At 39.3% G+C, this 19,143-nt stretch overlaps 1 protein-coding gene across 1 annotated transcript; it reads left to right on the top strand.

Moving 5' to 3' along the window:
* Positions 1-1,274: 1,274 nt before the first annotated feature.
* On the top strand, positions 1,275-15,862 carry pde11al (phosphodiesterase 11a, like). Its single transcript, XM_023403090.2, has 20 exons — positions 1,275-2,059; positions 2,918-3,076; positions 4,328-4,417; positions 4,754-4,894; positions 5,003-5,067; positions 5,307-5,427; positions 5,769-5,844; positions 5,931-5,998; positions 6,098-6,190; positions 6,957-7,007; positions 7,174-7,320; positions 7,437-7,544; positions 8,518-8,627; positions 8,712-8,802; positions 12,144-12,244; positions 12,378-12,455; positions 12,553-12,616; positions 13,439-13,513; positions 13,663-13,746; positions 13,850-15,862. Exons 1-20 carry the CDS (start codon positions 1,286-1,288, stop codon positions 14,180-14,182), a joined length of 2,829 nt encoding a protein of 942 aa, XP_023258858.1. The 5' UTR covers positions 1,275-1,285; the 3' UTR covers positions 14,183-15,862.
* The last annotated feature ends 3,281 nt before the right edge of the window (positions 15,863-19,143 follow it).

Below are 19,143 nucleotides of genomic sequence, written 5' to 3'. Positions count from 1 at the left end.
ATTAATTTCATGTTTCAGAAAAACAAAAAACAGAGGTACAGCCAAGTGAGTGGGTGTTTGTACATGTGCATTTCTGTGTGTGTGTATGTGTTGAGTGAATGTTTGTGGAGGTGAATGAAGGTAGGAGTAAAAAAGAAACAGTATTGTCATGTTAATCGCAAGGCCACTTGACTGAGATAACACACAGATGTGTTTATCTCTATAGTGGGAACTAGTTTAGTACAAATCACATCCATGTGACTTCTTTTGAGTGTTAAGACTTGAGAGAGAGTGTTTTTTCCTGCATGCATACAACTTAGGACAAAAGATGTGCAGGAATATAATAATTTTCTTTGGCTCTTTTCAGTCTCTCTCCATCCATTCAGTCATATTCTGTGCCCTTGAGTTATTCACAAGGCAAGGCAAGGCAGTCTGTCTGTCTGTCTGTCTGTCTATCTTTCTATCCTGGAAGAACAAGCATTATATCCTATAGATGTATAGCTGTCACTGTGTGTATGTATACATTTCATTCTCTCTCCATCCATTCAGTCATATTCTGTGCCCTTGAGTTACTCACAAGGCAAGGCAGTCTATCTATCTATCTATCTATCTATCTATCTATCTATCTATCTATCTATCTATCTATCTATCTATCTATCTATCTATCTATCTATCTATCTATCTATCCTGGAAGAACAAGCATTTTAACCTATAGATGTATAGCTATCGATGTGTGTATGTATACTCCTTACCCAAGCACATTACTCCTATTGAACACTATACATTCAGAAAAATGCGCCTTGCCTGCACGTTTTACGTGAAAATGAAACATCAAATTCGTACTCTGTTTTGATTGGAGCCTTGCACAGAGTCTCTGGTGGTATAAAATAAAGAGAGCGAGTGAACAGTTGATTCTGGTGGATGTTTTTTTTTTTTTTTTTTTCTTTTCATTTTTCAATAAGGAGAATATATAGGCGCCGTGTTTTTCTACACCTCTGCATAGTATTCCAGAGAAATCCCCAGAGACACAGCTCAATCTCACTTGTCTGACAGCTGTAGCTCGTCGCTCAGGCGTCATAAGTCCGGTCTCAAATAAACTGAATCTATCTGACCACTTCTGCTCCCAGTATTTCAGGGGAAAACGCACGATGGACTGGCTCATATGGGTCGACTGAATAAATGTTTTGAGGACATCACTTCTCTGAGCAGCTCGGCTGCAGCCGCCCCCCCCCCCGGCCATCTCCTCCTCTAACTCTTGTTCTATTACACTTGAGTGTCTCATTTGGTCCTCACAGCTGCTTTCACCATGACAACATTTGACTTCTCGGATGTAGAGGCGTTTTTGGACTGCCACCCAGATCTCTTCGAGGAGTATCTCGTTCGGAAGGCGAAATGTGATCATGTTAGCAGGTGGTTGAAGGAGCATCAGCCGTCGAAGGTGTCCACAGCCGAGGAGAAGCGCGGCGCTGCCAGGGACCCGCTCTGGCCGACCAACCCCGACGGGCTCCGGCGCAGATCGTCCCACATGGAGCTGCGACGGAACTTCGCCCGGTCTAAAGCCACCACTGCACACCGGACCTACGACGAGCATGTGAGCCTGAGCGAACACGAGTCTCAGTCCAGCATGAGGCGCCGTGCGCTCCTGCGTAAAGCTAGCTCCCTGCCTCCGACTACCGCGCACATCTTGAGCGCCCTGCTGGAGTCCAGGGTCAATGTGCCCCAGTACGCGTCCAGCGCCATAGACTACAAATACAGACTCAAGGAAACCAACGAGAGGGAGTTTTTCTTGGAGTTAGTTAAGGATATCTCCAATGATTTGGACTTGACAAACCTGAGTTATAAGATCCTGATCAATGTGTGTATCCTGGTGGATGCAGACAGGTGTTCGCTCTTCCTTGTCGAGGGACCCGCGCACAAGAGGACACTGGTGTCCAAATTCTTTGACGTGCACTCAGGCACCACAGTCAGACCTTCCTCCAGCACACTGAACTCCAATGAGGTGCAGGTGCCGTGGGGAAAGGGTATCATTGGATATGTGGCAGAGCATGGAGAAACTGTAAACATCTCAAATGCATACGAGGTAAATCTGGTCCACATTATTATGATACTCACACATTTTTATACTCGGATTAAAGTTGTGTTTACATCTATTGATTATCGATGTATGACCCATATGAGAATCAGACCTGTGGTTTTAAAAAAACAAAACACAAACAGTAAGTCCTTGTTGGAAGTACCCCCTTGGTCACATATCCACAAATGTTTTAAAAGAATGGAACAAAAATTTTAATCAATTGTTTTTGAAGTTCTTCTGCTGCCAGAGGACAGTATTATACTGGACAGAGCTGGAAACGTTGTCCCACCCCTCTGAGCAAAAACTTTTGCGCATGACTGTTTACTCAACTCGAAAAAAAATGGAGAAGACACTGGGTAGTTACTTCAATTATATCAGAATATATATAACGATAAAGTCCACTCTACAGTAGTCAAAGGAAAAAGGAAGGAAAGCAAGCGTTATAATTCTCGCATGCTTTCCCACAAGCTGGATCTCTACTTATACGCTACCAGTTGCGCACCACATCATTATATCATGGCCCTGGGCTGCTGGGGAGGCTAAGGCAACACGATGATGCGGATCCCCCCTGAGGTCTATTACTGCAATAGTGTAGATGTGTGTCAGGGAGGGGTCTTATAGTTTTCTGCTTATAGTTAAAAAACAAAAGGCCCCCTGCAGACCCGTGAATTTAAACAATCAAGAATCACACCTAACAACTGCGCCATGAGCTGCTTTATCTCAAGTGATGCGCGTATTGTATTGTATCCTGGGAATGTGGTCATGCGGGGGCAGCATGGCCAAATGTGCTGTGTGTGTGTTATCCTGTGGGATTATGAATGTGTAATAAATGTGTAATGTGTATTTGTGCCACCACTATTCCAGGATCACCGCTTCAGTGATGAGATAGACAAGTTAACAGGCTACAAGACTCAGACCATCCTCTGTATGGCCATCTGTAACAGTGATGGGGAAGTCATAGGTGTTGTACAAGCAATCAACAAAAACCCCATGGGCACCCCGTTTACTGAGGATGATGAGAAGGTGAGGCTTAAATGTGTTTCTCAGTTGGAAAAAAAAACCGGTGTGTCTGTGTTCACATTCACATTTTATTGTAGTTAGTTTGACCATTAAGGGCATTTTAGAGACAGAGGTAAAATTGGATTCTTGGATTCCTTTGCCGCCGCCGCCGCCACCACCACCACCACACACACACACACACACACACACACACACACACACACACACACACAGAAGTGCTGGAGCCATGCAGCTGAAAACACAGTTTGTACTTTGAATCTTTTTAATGGCTGTGGAGAGGGGCAAAGTGCTCCCTTGGAAGCAAAATACCAGAAAAAATGAAGAGAGGAGGTCAACCTCTTACTCAAGTGTGGAGCATTAAATATGTCTGGCTGTGCAATATATATGCACACTTAGGAAACACATTCTGAGTGGATAGATTTTCAATTGCTCCCAGAGCAATTCACTTGAAATGGGTTCACTAGAATCTGAATGCATTGCAGCTTCATTTATGGTTCCACAGCTTATGAGCACAATTTCATTTCCTCCACTTTGTTGATGAGCAAATAATATATTGTGTTGTGAAAAGCGTTGGCTTTTTGTTTAAGTGTGTAGCAAGGACATAAAAAGGCTGAGGTGTTCATTTGACTGACTTCAGGTAAATAAAAAAAAATCAATCAAGAGAACCACATACACAGATGCTGGTGAAGTTCATATTTGAAGTTTGAAGAAATCATAATTTTACTTACCTTTAATAGAGTCTAGCTGCACTGGGACGCAACAATTTGTCCACAAGGTGGCAGAATAAAGTTGTGGAAGTTCATTTATTCTATATTCATACAGTAGGTTATCTGACTTGCACTTCAAAGAATTCAAGTTTTTTAGTAATATGCAGCATTGTTTTATGATTTTTTGAGTCAGTCTAAAACAAAACATTAAATATAGCTACATCAAAACAACTTCAGAGACTACATTTGAGCAACAAAGATATTGAAAATAGAAAACACAACCATCTTGATCTCTCATCTTATTCAGACATTTTAAGACCTTTGATGTCTTACTAAATACCTTCTTTCTCTAAATCAATACTTCATTAACGGTGAATCTATTGGAGAGAACTGTGCAGAGAAGTAGCTGACTCCATCAAGACTTTCTACCTCCATCACCACACTCACTTTTCTCTTGCCCAGTTCTATGCCTTTTTGTTTAACATCCAAATAGCAAACATTCACAGATCATGCATGCCTCTCATCACTGTTTTCTACTTTTACTCAGGTGCTGCAGATGTATCTACCATTCTGCGGGATATCGATTTCCAATGCCAAGTTGTTTTCAGAGTCTCGCAAAGAGTATGAAAGGAGTAGGGTAAGAAGTTGTAAATTGTGCATTTACAGAAATATGTTAACTTGTCTCATAGCCACTGGTGAGTTAACATTAACATTACATTTTTGCTTTAAATCTTTAATTACAAAACTATGGATGAAAACAATTAAATTTCACTATGGACACATCAACCTATCTTAAAATTACACTAGCTATCCATTAGTCGATCATTTTTATCAATGTTACCACGGATGGAATTTCACACAGTGGCTGACAAAATCCTTCAAATGCGTCCTTCAACAACATGACATGTAATCATAAATATGTCAACAGTGTGTAATGAACACAATTGATTAGTGTCCTTGTTCACTGCTTCAGGCTCTGCTGGAGGTGGTCAACGACCTGTTCGAGGAGCAGACTGACCTAGAGAAGATTGTCAGAAAGATTATGCAGCGAGCACTGACCCTCCTGCAGTGTGAACGCTGCTCTGTGCTTCTCCTAGAGGACATCGACTCTCCCGTGAGAAATCTGGCTCTTCATCAGTATTTCTTATGCAAATTTCTCCCCATCTTTGTTAGCTAAATGTAGTTTCTTGCTAGTTGTGGAGATACGTGTCTTTTCTTATAGGTTGTAAAGTTCTCCAAGACGTTTGAACTCATGTCTCCCTTGTGCAACATGGACCGTGACATCAGGTGAAACTCTTTAGGAGGCCTCATGAAAAAGACACACAGATGCATTATGTACCTTAACAGCTGCACCAGCTGACACATGGATGTGACAAGTATTCATACAAATCCATGACACGTTTGATACATTCCAGCAAAACTAATAAGAAAAGGGAACTCACTCAATATTTACTGCTGCTCTGGTGGATGTTAAAACTGCCAAGACCTGACTATTGTTTCCTGTTTGTGTTATTGGCACACATCAGCATGGAGAAGCTATCGTGTTCTGATTGGCTGATCAATAACAGCATTGCTGAGCTGGTGGCTTCCACAGGACTGCCTGTTAACATCAGCGATGTGTGTCAGGACCCACGCTTTGATGCCGAGGTGTGGACGTATTACTCTCCCTGTCTGACCTATTAAAGCTCGCACCAGTAGCAGACAGACACAGAGCACAGGGAATTTGATTGCATGACATGATTGATGATAAAAATGAGTTGATGTGACGTTGCTGTAATCTGCTTTAAAGCCACACGCACAGCATTATAGTCCAGTGTTTGCATGTGATGTATTGTAATGAATTTTTTTTTGACACTGAAACTTTTATTTAAAATCCTGTCAAAGAAAAAAATATGGGCCTGGGCAGAAAAATATACATTTCTGAAGATAAACAACAACATAAACTGTTCTCAGTCTTTCTCCATAGTCACTGTCTCCTCTCTTTACAGGCGGATCAGGCCTCAGGGTTTCACATCAGATCAGTCTTATGTGTCCCGATCTGGAATCGAACTCATCAGATAATTGGTAGGTTGACCAGAAACAATCGATTTGTCTTTACTGGAAAGCTTGTTTTCATGTTGTAGTCGCTGATGTGTGTGTCTTTTCTACAGGGGTCGCACAAATTCTGAACCGATTGGACAGGAAGACTTTTAATGATGCAGATCAGAGACTGTTTGAGGTAAACTATTTAAAACTTAAATTGGATACATGTTTTATGCCACATTTTTGGGTTCCTTTAATGTGTTTTTTTTTCTGTATGTTTTTAAAATGAGTGCAGGCATTTGTGATATTCTGTGGACTTGGAATCAACAACACTATGATGTACAATCAGGTTAAGAAGACTTGGGCCAAGCAGTCTGTAGCACTGGATGTAAGCACAACAGCATGTTCATTAAAACTCATCTTTCTTTTTTTCCACTCACCACTCCACCACTGTGGAGAACAGAAGACAATGTTATATTTCTTTGTTTGTTCAAATTACTTTTTCTGTCGAAGCTTTCCTACATTTTCCCATTTTCTTCACTTTTCCCATTAGTCATTTCTCTTTCAAAATAAAATATAATAATAATAATAATAATAATACAATTATAATAAAACAGAGGTACATAGGTGACAAAAAAAATCGGGAAAAAAAAGAAATACCTAAGAACTCAGTCATGGAAGAGTGTGGTGTCATTGATTAATCCGAGGCTCTTCACATTCATGAGTGTCTTCGTCTGTGTTCTGCTCCACTGCCCGGTATCTAACCTGAGCAGTTACATTATCCTCAGCAAACACGATTCTGCTTCTCTACTATAAATATTTCAGCTGCTTTCAATAGTTCATGATAAATACATGTGCCAGTCTGCTCACCTCTCATCAAAGGCAACGCACACTCCTGTATTTCTGTCGCATAATCTTTGGTCTTTCTTTAAACAAATGATGGATCTTTCTTTCCGCCAGGAGACACAAAATGTAGCAGCAATCTGGTTTTAAAAGTACAGATGTACTTTGTTTGATCCTGATTATGTAACAAGTAGGAAAGACAGACTGCATCAAAATTCCTGACAAATATTGATAATCTTCTGCTGCAATCAGAATCTTTTTAAGAGATTTTGTATATCTCACTATTTTTTTTATGATTTCTGCTTTTTTAGATGTTGTCCTACCATGCCACCTGCTCCAAAGTAGAAGTTGACAGACTCAAGGTAATCCTCAAGGATGAACATTAAGAAAACAACATTCATACATTCACATCATGACCGTACTAACTTTCTGAAATGTATGTAATCTGATACCTATCTGTGATTGAAGGTGAAGTATGATCTGTTTGCTGGCACTGTGTGATTGACAGCTCTGTCCTCTCCCCCTAAGGCAGCCAAGATCCCCCTGAGCAGTGAGTTGGGCATCGATGAGTTTCACTTCAACGACTTCTCTTTGGACAATGACGCCATGATCACTGCGTCACTCCGAATGTTCCTGGAACTTGGTGTCGTGCAAAAGTTTAAAATTGACTATGAGGTGAGGCTCCTGGAATATTATATAATTTTATATATATTTGTGTCAGTCGCTAGAGTCCACAGTATATACTGTATGTACGTGTCCATACTATCAGCTGTATATGTGCTTTCTTGTAGGTTTTGTGCCGCTGGCTTCTGACTGTGAGGAAAAACTATCGGACTGTGGCATATCATAACTGGAGGCATGCTTTCAATGTGTCCCAGTGCATGTTTGTTATGATCACAGTAAGTTTCAAGACATAGCCAGTCAAGTCAGATTTATGTGTATTGGTTTCAGTTAGCAACTTTATTCCAAACAGGAGTTGTATTTTAAATTCTAGTGAACATCCCAAAAGTTTCAAAGATACCAAATATGTCAAGCTGAATTTTAGAGCAATGCTTAAAATTATGCATAAGAAAGATATTTCCTCTGGATGAAAAAACTGAGTCTTGAGTTTGAATATTTCATTCAGTATAAACATTACGGTACTTCAATGAGGAGCTGGAACAAGGTGATACAGAATATATACTGTTCACATGATGCTGACACATGGTACAGCAAAGATGATTTTTCTATCTTTAAAGTTACTTGTGTGGAAATAGACAGGGCAGTGGAAGTGAAGGGGTTAAAGTAACAGTCTAAAGTTGCTATCCATGCCCCAAAATAGGCAGATTTAAAATTAAAATGATGCAGCTTTGTAAGATGTGTATCTCCAGTGTCTCTCATATCAGACATTTGTGTCACATGAGGCCCCCTTCAACCTCTCTTCATGTTTGCTGTCAGTCTATACTGTCAACCTCTCTAATACAGCAAAGGCAAAATTCCACCAAAAGACACCATCAAAACTTAGACCCTCAATGAGCATAACACATCGTCGAGATTATTTTTAAAAGCTGTCATGAGAAAAGTAAGTCTCGGCGGACTTAACCATCAAACAAATCAGTCAAATTAGTCACTGAACAAAACATCATTAGGAGGAAACATCATTCAGAGAAAATTCAAAGGGGGGATATTTCAGTAAAACCTCAGAGGGAATAATCAGCAAACATCAATAAAAAAATTTCACTCCCTATCAAAAATGTCCTATCCTGTCCTATCAAATGACATTAGCTAATACAGTACAAATAACAATCAACAGAATAAATGGAGAATTGATGTTGCGGTCAACTGTGCTAAGTGGATGGATAAGAAGATGTGTATCTGATTTGCTTTTGGCAGACAGCCAGTTTCCAGGATGTCCTATCAGATGCAGAGATACTGGCCCTGATGGTTGGCTGTCTGTGTCATGACCTGGATCACCGAGGCACCAACAACGCATTTCAAGCCAAGTGAGTGACTCTGTCTGAAGTACGATGATAAACAGACGTCCTATAGTTGACAGAGAGTTTCCCTGCTCTGCTTTTTCCCTGCAGGACAGGTTCTGCTCTGGCTTTGCTGTATGGAACGTCAGCCACCCTGGAGCATCATCACTTCAACCATGCAGTCATGATCCTACAAAGCGAGGTCAGGAGCTGCAAGTATTTACTGTAATTTGACATGATATAACAAAATAGTTTAGACTCACTCTTCAATTGGGGGGGTGGTTACAGCCTGCAGTGTTACCAACATAGAGCATTTGAAGTGAACCAAACTGAGGCCACCTCTGGAGACCAGCTCTGGAGGCGCGCTTCATGTCTGCGTTGTAGTTTGCTTAACCTGTGCATTATGAGCACAAAGTGCCCCAGATTTGCTTTGCCTTTTGCCACTGTATCTTAGCTCTGCCATACACTGATCACATGCTATCGCACTAGGACACTCAAAAAAACATATAGACAGAACCTTGGTGGACAGGGAGTAGTTTGGTCTGTGGAGATAACAGTAACTCTTTAATTCACAGGCTGTTAATTATGTAGTAATTATGTAGGAATGTGACAAAATTAATGCAGCCACTAATTATGAAGAGATGGGTTATATGCCAATATAATAATAATACATAAAATATCTAAAACTTAGGCTCTGTGAGGAGGATTTTAAGTAAAACACAACTGCTCTGTGAAATAACCTATAGTAAACACTTAATTAAATAATAAAAAAAATAAAAAGAGACAACACTCATGTGAGTATGGGCTTAATAACAAAAGAAAAGGCCTTTAAAATAAAACAAATGAACTCAAAATGTCCCTTTGGTCTGAGTTTGATTCATACATTAAGTAAAAAAAAACAACAAATAATTATATATACATATATCAAATATAATCTATTCAATGTATAACTTTTTATTTTTGTCCTCATTTATACCCTCTTCAGTTGTATAGTGGTATCCTTCCTTGAGGGAAATTTCAGTTTCGTTCAGTCAATTCAAAATCTGTTTTATCAGTTAGTCGACTATGAGTCCTTTTTTTCCTTTTTAGTTCAGTTTGGGCGATCTATGCTTCTATTGTGTTAGATCTTATCTTGAATCCGAGCGGAGAAGCTGGCGTGTCAGAGTCCATGGAGTTGCTCCTGGACTCCTCCAAGTGCAACCACCGCGGTGCTCGGGTGACCTCCCGCTCCCTGAAACTCCTGCAGACGTCCTCGTTCAGGAATCGGCCATTGAAAAACCAACCTGCATACCATACGTTATAACTTCAGTTAATGTCAAATTCGTTTGTTATATTATGCAGAATACCAATATCTCATGGTTATCTTCTAGCCTATTATCAGCGTATTGCTCACTCAAATGTTCACAAAACAGAACATGACAATGACTAGAAAACACAATAGTTTCTGCAGGCAACATGTCACAACACAAAAACCACAAGTCTCAAACTCTACAGTGCTGAGTTTTTTTTGTTAACCAACCACAACACGTTTCTCCGATTGATTTTTTTTTCAGTTCACAATCACGGAATTAGCATGAGCTAACATCGCTTTTAAGCTAGCAATGAAAACAAATACACTCACCGGAGAATAGTCATCAAAAACACCTGAGAACGTGCTCCTCCGGAATCCTCTGGTAACACAACAGTTCTCGGAATAAGGTAACTCTCTGCTGGATAACTTTAACACTGAACTTAAAAGACATAACTTTTTCTCACTACCGCTCGCTTTCTTCTTCCGTCTATCTCTTGTTTACTTTCATTACCGGCGCGCAATGAATCTTGGGACAGGTTGCACCACGAAGGATCCACCCGTTGGATGCTTGTTAATTGAAAGAAGGCTCACTTTTCTCGGCTGCATTTGAAGGAGCCGTCGAAATGGGACAGTGTAGTCGTACCGCTGTGACGCAATCGGTCTTCAAACGCAGCCTCTGAACGACACAGCTCCTGACTTGGGACGCAGTTTACGACTCTCCGTACAGGTGCAATGCGCCACCTCTTGGACTTTTAGTCAAGCTGCAACATAAATCCACCACTTAATTAAACAATTAAATTAATGGCCAAATTATACACTCCTTTTCAGGAAACTTTCAAGAACCTACTACAAAATACTGTACCCGTAAAATAAAGCATTGCTGAATACAGTTTATGGTTATTTCATTAATTACCTCTACAAGTTAACACAGATCCATTATTTTTTAACTAGATGATGAGTCGGAAGAAACTAAATCTAAACTTGAGAAGCTGAATCTGTGATTTGTCTGTTCAATAAATGGGGGTTACATTAACAAGAAACAGTCAAAATCAGAAAATCATTGTAATGACAAGTTGTAGTAGTATATCACCAGGAATTACTGGGTCATTTCTTTATAGGCTACCATAAGGCCAACATAATACATTAGTAGTTACTGAGTATTTAGCATTAATATCCCTTATTGCTTTGTAAAGACTAATTGGTAGCAGGTAATACAAAATCATGTATTTTAACCGTCAATGTGTCAAAATAGTTGTTGCCCAAAATAAACACAGCAGCCAGTTTCCTCGACATAGCCAAGTACTTTCAGTGTAATAAACCTAATGTATTTGTAATTTCCACAGTCTTACTTTCTAATAAGCCATGAAGAGTGGTTGCCAGATATTTACCAAAAGCGAATGGTAGATGTGGAAACTGTTGGAAATGTCACTGTAAATAACCTATAATTACCTTTCCACTGCCTGTTAAGTGTAGCATGTGTTGTTTCAACATAAATAAGAGCAAAGTAAACCCATGAAAATGAGAAAAGCTGTATTAAAATACTGTATATGTGAGCACTGAGAGTAGGAGAGAAGCAAACACATTAAGGGCTGAAACTGGCTGACACTAGGCAGAATGCAAATAACCTACGACGTGGTCCAGCCGTAGATTATCACTTAGTCTAATTACTGTAAGAAAAGCAACATCTACAATGTTGCATGTTACAAATGGCTTTAATGTCATGTGGTGCCAGCAAGATAGTTTTTCAGGGTTTTTGTAAGAGTTTCTTTCTCCATATATTCACTTTATTGGGCAGTTTGAAAATGACATGAAAAAATAGTGGTGGACTTTGCAACGTCTGTCCCTAGGTTGGCCAAATACACACAACTCAACAAGAAAACAAATACAAAACAACACAAATGTACACATAATACCATAAAAGTCAATTAAAAAGGAGCTGATCATCCATGACTATTTGATCCCTTGGAAACTGTTTCAACATGCTATGTATCTTAGAGCAGTGGTCACCAGTGATGGTATGAGTCTGTTTTATTTTATCATCAGGAACTGTGCTCTCTATTGATTTCTTTTAGCAGAGGACAGAGAAAGTCTATACTCATTGCTAATTAACATTGCTAACAGGAGCTTTATTTGACAGTGAGCGATGACTTTACCAATGCATTGGTTTAGAGGAGTAATTTTAGTCACCATTACTCATCCCTGCTTGTTTTTGTGTATGTGTCTACAGTATACTATTGTATTTTTTTTCACAGGGTCACAATATCTTTGCAAACCTCTGCTCTAAAGAGTACAGCAACATGATGCAACTACTGAAGCAGGCTATTCTGTCCACAGACCTCACTTTGCATTTTGAGTAAGTGATCGTCGAAGATTGAATATCTTGTTACAGATTATTGGATAAATTCTTATAAGTAATCAGATCTAAAACTGTCTTCTTTTGCTTTTTGACATTTTTTGCATCCTTGACTGTCTGTTTGTATTGTAAGGCGAAGAAACAAGTTCTTTGAGTGTGTTCTGTCTGGAGCATTCATCTGGACTGATGAAGGACACAGAGAAGTTCTCAGGTTTCTACCTTTGTGCTATATAAAACTATTCTGTGGCAAAATCTCTTTAAATGTAAAGAACAAAACAAGTAGAAATGAGCTTTGATGCCATCAACAGGTCTATGCTGATGACAGCATGCGATCTGGGTGCCGTCACACGTCCTTGGAAGATATCCAAACAGGTTAGTTTCTCACATCTGTGCTTTCTTTTTGAGGGCTTGGAGGTGTAAAAATTATAGGCTGAATCCTGTTAAAAAAGGACCTGTTTGCATGTTCTACCCTCCTCATAATGACAGCTTTAGGCTCCAGAAATGTACATGTGGTCCAGGATGTTTCCCTGCCTTTCCCACAATGCATGCTCGTATATGCACCTGTTTCCCTGTGGGCCTGAATTATGGATGTTTTAAGAGAAAGCTCAATAACAGGTTTCGCAAATTCATCCATTAATTTTCTTTTTGGTCAAAAATACATCTAAGATAGTGTCATAAACATTGTTGTGGTCTCCTTAAAACTACCTCAACTGCCAAAAAGGAACAAAATGGCATTTTAACAAAGCCAAATAAAAAAGCAAGACTTGCTTGTTTAAAAATGTCCTCCCTCAAGTACCTCAGTGCAGGCCAAGGAGGCAAGCCTTCTAAAACTTTCAAAATACTCTTCAATTTAGCCACATTGGTTTGTCGGGAAGTGTTTGATTTATGTAGGTTTATTTGCAAAGCTTTAAGAGGCTTGCGCTGCTTTTTACACTCTTTTGCCACAGTTGTGTTTCCTGGATCTCTACAACGGAGGTGGTGAGTCCAGAGTTAGCATGACCCATAGTCAGAATGACCACAACTATGACAGCAATACCAGAAAAGTACTGGAATATTTCTTGTTAAATCACTTGAAGTAAATGATGCATAAAAATGTACCTCCTGTCGCTGAGCCCATGTTTTAATATCAAAATGTTACATCATGTTTGAGTGAAATAATGAATAAATAAGAGTGGTTTACATTGATGTTCTAAGGTTGCAGAGCTGGTGACGAGTGAATTCTTTGAGCAAGGTGACAGGGAGAGGTCTGAGCTTAAGTTGACCCCAGCGGTAAGTAAGCAAGCTTTCAAACTCTTTCACTGGGGTTTTTCTCTATCTCATACCGAGTTATCAGCATATACTCATTGTGACCACTTTGGCAAAGGATTATGATGATTGTTTTTGGTCATGGATGACAGAAGCTTATCACCTTCCTGTAGGCCATATTTGACCGTAATCGCAAAGATGAGCTACCTGCTTTACAGCTGGAGTGGATAGATGGGATCTGTAAACCGCTTTACCAGGTAGGTAACTCTCACTGTCTAAAGATAAACCTTTACTGTAAATGTAAATAAAAGTGTGATTTAGAGTTTGAATATCAACCACACTCTCCTGTGTGTCTCACAGGCGCTGCTAAAGCTCAATAGGAAGTTGCAGCCGATGGTCGACGGGATTGACGCCAATCGAAGAAAGTGGCAGGAACTCTGTTCGTCCTATCAACAAACAGGCAGAGTCTCAATGTCCGACCAGAGTACTGAATCAGATCAGAGTCCGGAGTCCCAGGAGGATGCAGGAAACAGTCACCACAAAGAGTCCACACAGACTGTGAAGCAGGTCGAAAACGCCAAGTTTGGATCAAAGTCTAAGTGCAGTCAGGATCTGAAGTTCAGAGTGAACAGAGATTCCTGTGACGATCAGCCAGGATCAGCTGGCAACACAACATCTGCAGGAAAGAAGTAAAGCAAGCAAAGTGTTAACTATAGGTTTATTCATTAAATGGCTCACATGGGACTCTTCCCATATGTACTCTGTGATTTTCTAACATATGCACTACCCTAAAATGATTTTTAAAAATCTGGGTAAATTAAATTCAGTTTTCATCTGCTGAGCATATTGCTTCTCCAAAGTGTCACTGAGGTTAAACTCAGGAGGGGGAATAAAACCCATTTATCAAACTCTATTTAAAGGGCAGTTAGACCTACCCACCTACCCACCTACCCACCCACCTACCCACCTACCTACCTACCTACCTACCTACCTACCTACCTACCTACCTACCTACCTACCTACCTACCTACCCACCTACCCACCTACCTACCTACCTACCTACCTACCCACCTACCCACCTACCCACCTACCCACCTACCTACCTACCTACCGACCTACGTACCTAGATGTATAAGAATGAGACTCTACTTTTGAAACCAAAGAGGGCCACTTATTACTGTAATATTTTGTAATGGGAACTGCCTCAAAAACACAAGCCCATTGGAATGCCTTTACAAAACAAAAAGGAATCACTGTGATTTCTCTCTGTCACATAGATTGCCATCATGAATGTAGACCGGAGCCTTGATCTTGTTCCTTAATGTTGTCTTACCTCAGTTGCAAATGTTGCTGCATGACATTATTTTCATCGTTTCTAGGTGAACCAAGCCTTCAGCCGTCAACTTGTTCTGTGAATTGCATGTTTGTATCATGTGTGCGTAACCTCCTAATTCCTTGACTAACGATGACACGGAGGAATACAAATAAGTAAAGGGATAGTTTACTTTTTTGGGCATATTTATACTTTTTAATTGTAGTAATTCTTAATTTTTCATGTGAGTGAGACAAAAACATACGTATGTACTGTATGTCTGTTCATTTAAATGATTTTTTTTTTTTTTTTTAAATCAAATGCCCAATCTACTTTCTCTTTACATGTACCCATGACTCCATAAATATGCATTGGCTGAGCAAAGTTTGGCTAATTTCATTGTTCAGTATATATCTTGGAACTGCACACAGCAGCATTACTGTAAAAACATCCAGTAGTTTATCTCTCTTTGTGTAAGAAGGAATACAGTAGTACAGTTCTCTGACAACTGAGTTATGCCTTCAGAAGACTTCAGTATTGTACAGTGTACAGAGTATATAAAATGCCTGTGGTTCACATAAAGCAAAATGTGTATATACTGTATGTAGCCATTAATTTCTATTGTTTGAGATTTATCATCACTGTGTTTTGTAAGTCAGACTGGACTGCATGCCGATTATGTTGAAACTGCATGTATCATGTTTGATGTTGACACTGGACATTATCTTGATGCCTTTGACTGCCCTATGAGATTTGCTTTGCATGAAATTACTGTAGAGGAAATGTGTGTGTTGTTACGTAAGAATATTGTTGCTGCATTACTGTTGTTCAGAACGGACAAAGATTTCTATTTTCGATCACAGACTGTACCAAAATTATACATTTATTATTTTTCATACACCGGACTCTATATTTATTCAAGATGTAGAATTGGCATTTTCTCCTGCTATTTATACACTGTCTGCTAAAAATACATTCTTAGACAAGGAAGCGTTACATTTCAGATTAAAGGGAGCAAATTAACTCCAGCTGGTTTTGTGAATAAAATGCTGTGTCATCGACATTGATCTTTTGTGGTGTTTTGTGCTTTATGTATTACAGTAAAGTCGTGATATTTCCATGGCTCTTGTTCACAGTTACTGTAATTGTTATGATGGTCGAGCAAACAGTAGATTACAGTAAAGTCTGTGATGCTCATACTGATACAGAAGGGGGGCATATGCAACAGAATGTGACTTCAATCCACAAAGGTGTGAATACACTATAATTGTCATAAAAGTGATTGACAAAATAAAGCACATGAATGCCTATGGTAATTACTGTAAGTACATAGAGGGAGCTACAGAAGAATGAAACTGCACTATAAAGGAGATGGACACAAATAAAGTTCAGAGGTGGATTTCTCTGCACTTTGATTCAACAACAACACCTTTGTTCATTATCTCAGTTTGCCAGTCCCTTATTTCATGTGTGACCATGGATGAAGCCACTGAGACAATTTACATGCATTTGGAAATACGATGAATCAAGATGTACAGGTAGAAAGTCTGTGACAAACAATTCAGCTTACACAGGTCTAGCAGGTTATTTGCAAAAAGGATCACAGTAGCTATTATACAATAACAGATGCCTATTATCTGACCTCAGCATCTGCTCACTGTGGGGTGATTTGGCTGTTTACTTAGTATCACAAATTGAAAAGGATTTTTTTTTCTTGTATTTTTAAGTTGATGTAGAATGAAAGTGGTGCAAAGCTGACATGTTTGTGTCAAACTTGAGTTTTGGGGATATTTCAAGCTTCCTGTGAGTGAAACAGATAAAGTATTTGCACTTCTGATGCCCTGCAGCCCAGTGATTGCACCATCTAGTTGGAATAGCTGAAGAACAGAGTGCAGAGCAAAACAATCTTTTTATTCCTTCTATTAGACAATAACCATAAAATTGTTATCTAGTACTTTCCAAATCGTCTCATTAAGGAGCTAGAAGAACAAAGCCCATCAGTGAATAAAAGATTACCAGTGAGAAAAACACTTGTGACCTGAAAAATTATGTTAAAGGTTACTCATCCACGAAGCAGAGAGTCCAACAAAACACAGCCCCAGCTTCACAGAGAGCATATTGTAGAGGGAATCTTTACATATTCATACAGTCTCTTTTAAATCCTGTTATTCATCTGTGGAGAGCGTTTGATGTTGATTTTAATAAGGCAGCGAGGTGAGGCAACAGTAGCAGCAGCAGAAGTGTGTAAAACTCAGTGCAGCTCGACGCGCATGCAGCCGCCAGCTGCCGAGCCATTGCCAGAGCCGGGCCTTAATCTATAATTTAACATGGATTGAGTTTATTCTCCTCAGGGTCGTTGATCAGGGGAAAGCCGGATGGAGAGAGGTGGGAGAGCCTTCCAACCTCATTTTTGATACAGGGCCTAGCTCTGCCATAGTCTTTGATCTCTCTCCCTCCCTCTCTTTCTGTTCTGTGCTGTTTTTTTCCCCTGCTTTATCTTTTCACACACAGACACAATATCTTTTACTCCTGTTCAGTCTGACATACTGTACTATATGTACAGTCTGACAAGCAGATGCAGAGCACTAAAAGACTGGGTAATATACATACACCCTGCAGAGACTTCTGTTGTGTTTAATAACCTCTAAGATATTCATACACCTAGTTTGTATCGTGAGTCATTTCTTATGAGACGGAGGCTGAGAATAGAAACCAAATAACCTGCGATAACCTCTGAGAATGAGTTACAGTGACAGTACTAAAGACTGTGTGTGTAAACATAATCACAGTAATGAGATCACTCTTTACTGCTGCTTTGTAGAGGAAATGTCCTATATCCATTTTTAGAAACTAGATTGTGGCAAGCAAAGCCATACAGATGTAATAGTGTGAAGTAGACTATAAATATTAATACATACTCTCAATACTAATGGTAATGTACCAGGGATAGCTTTGTTTGCCTCATGATTATTTAGTTTATTATGTGCATATATTTTTAATGATACACAGAAACTCTATTATGAGTTTGAAAAAAAGATAACACTGGCACTAGCACTGCTTGTATTAATCATGCAAGCAAACGTAAAAGCGGGAATATCCAATGTTAACAAGATTTAGTTTTGCAGGTTATTATTGACCTGGGAAACAGCAAGTTGACAAAACAGTCTGAACCTAAAGGCTCATTTACTGGAACAGCTGTTCTGGTGCTTTCAGTAATATCACATGAATTTCATCAGCAGACAGATTTTGGATGGGTGTCATTAAACTGTAGTCAAAATTACTTTTTTTCTTTTTCTGAGAAATTCAAGGCCTTGGACTTGTTAATGTTGGCCCACGAGCTGAGTTTCAAAGTTAATTTTTGATCTTGGAAAACAAGAGTTGACAAACAACCTCATTTTAACATCCATTTAGTGGCTGTTCCTAAGCTTATCATCTTACATTTGATTTGAGCATTTGGTCACCATGTTAGCAAAATTGTTCCAGCTGTAAGTAAATTACTTGTGTGGCAATACATATGAAAATGATCTGCACAGTATGTGAACAAATGTTTTTGTTTTTTTTCATGCCAGCTGTCACCAGCAGACTCCACGTTATATACATACATACATATATATATATATATATATATATATATATATATATATATATATATATATATATTTATTATATATATATATTGGTGGATGAACAGATAATTTCCCATTGGCCTGATGAGGATCCACCATATTTCAAATGGTCCGTTTTTTCCAATAAAGTATGTACATTGAGAGACTATGGTTTGCAGGTTGTAGTGTCTGAAACAAGCCAGAACCTGTATGAGGCTTTAATCATAGTCCCAGTGACAGGATAATTAACCACTGTACCATCACTGAGACCCAGATGGTGTTTTTAAGAGTCAAGATTGAACAGAAAATGGAGAAAAGAAGTGAAGGACACAGCATCACTATGATGTATAGGGAGTTTTAACCTCATGATTTACTGTGGACGTGGGCAGAGCTGCTCTTCATCTCTGTGTGCTGAGAGAAAGTCACAAGCATCTTAAAAACAAGCCTTTGAACATTTATAGCTCGTCATTATTTCACTCTGTCTCTGACTTCGTGTCACCAGATAAGTTGTCCAGAACAGATGCTCACGGCTGATTATTCTGACACATAAGTCAAGACTTACTGAACTGTTTAACCTCTGAACCAGCCACTGTAGTCAGTCAGCGGCACCTGTGTTGATGAGGGTTATAAGAGATGAAACATGTCTGAAACACTTTTAACAAAGAAGAAAACCTCTCTGTCCTCTGTCTTACTTACTGACTTACTGTAACATTCACTTGTGTGGAACAGGCTTGTGT

The sequence above is a fragment of the Seriola lalandi genome, unplaced genomic scaffold (assembly GCF_002814215.2).
Source record: "Seriola lalandi dorsalis isolate HSWRI2012SDOR001 ecotype SW California unplaced genomic scaffold, Sedor1 jcf7180002054062, whole genome shotgun sequence".
Classification (NCBI taxonomy): domain Eukaryota; kingdom Metazoa; phylum Chordata; class Actinopteri; order Carangiformes; family Carangidae; genus Seriola; species Seriola lalandi.
This window is presented reverse-complemented; position numbering and strand designations above follow the sequence as displayed.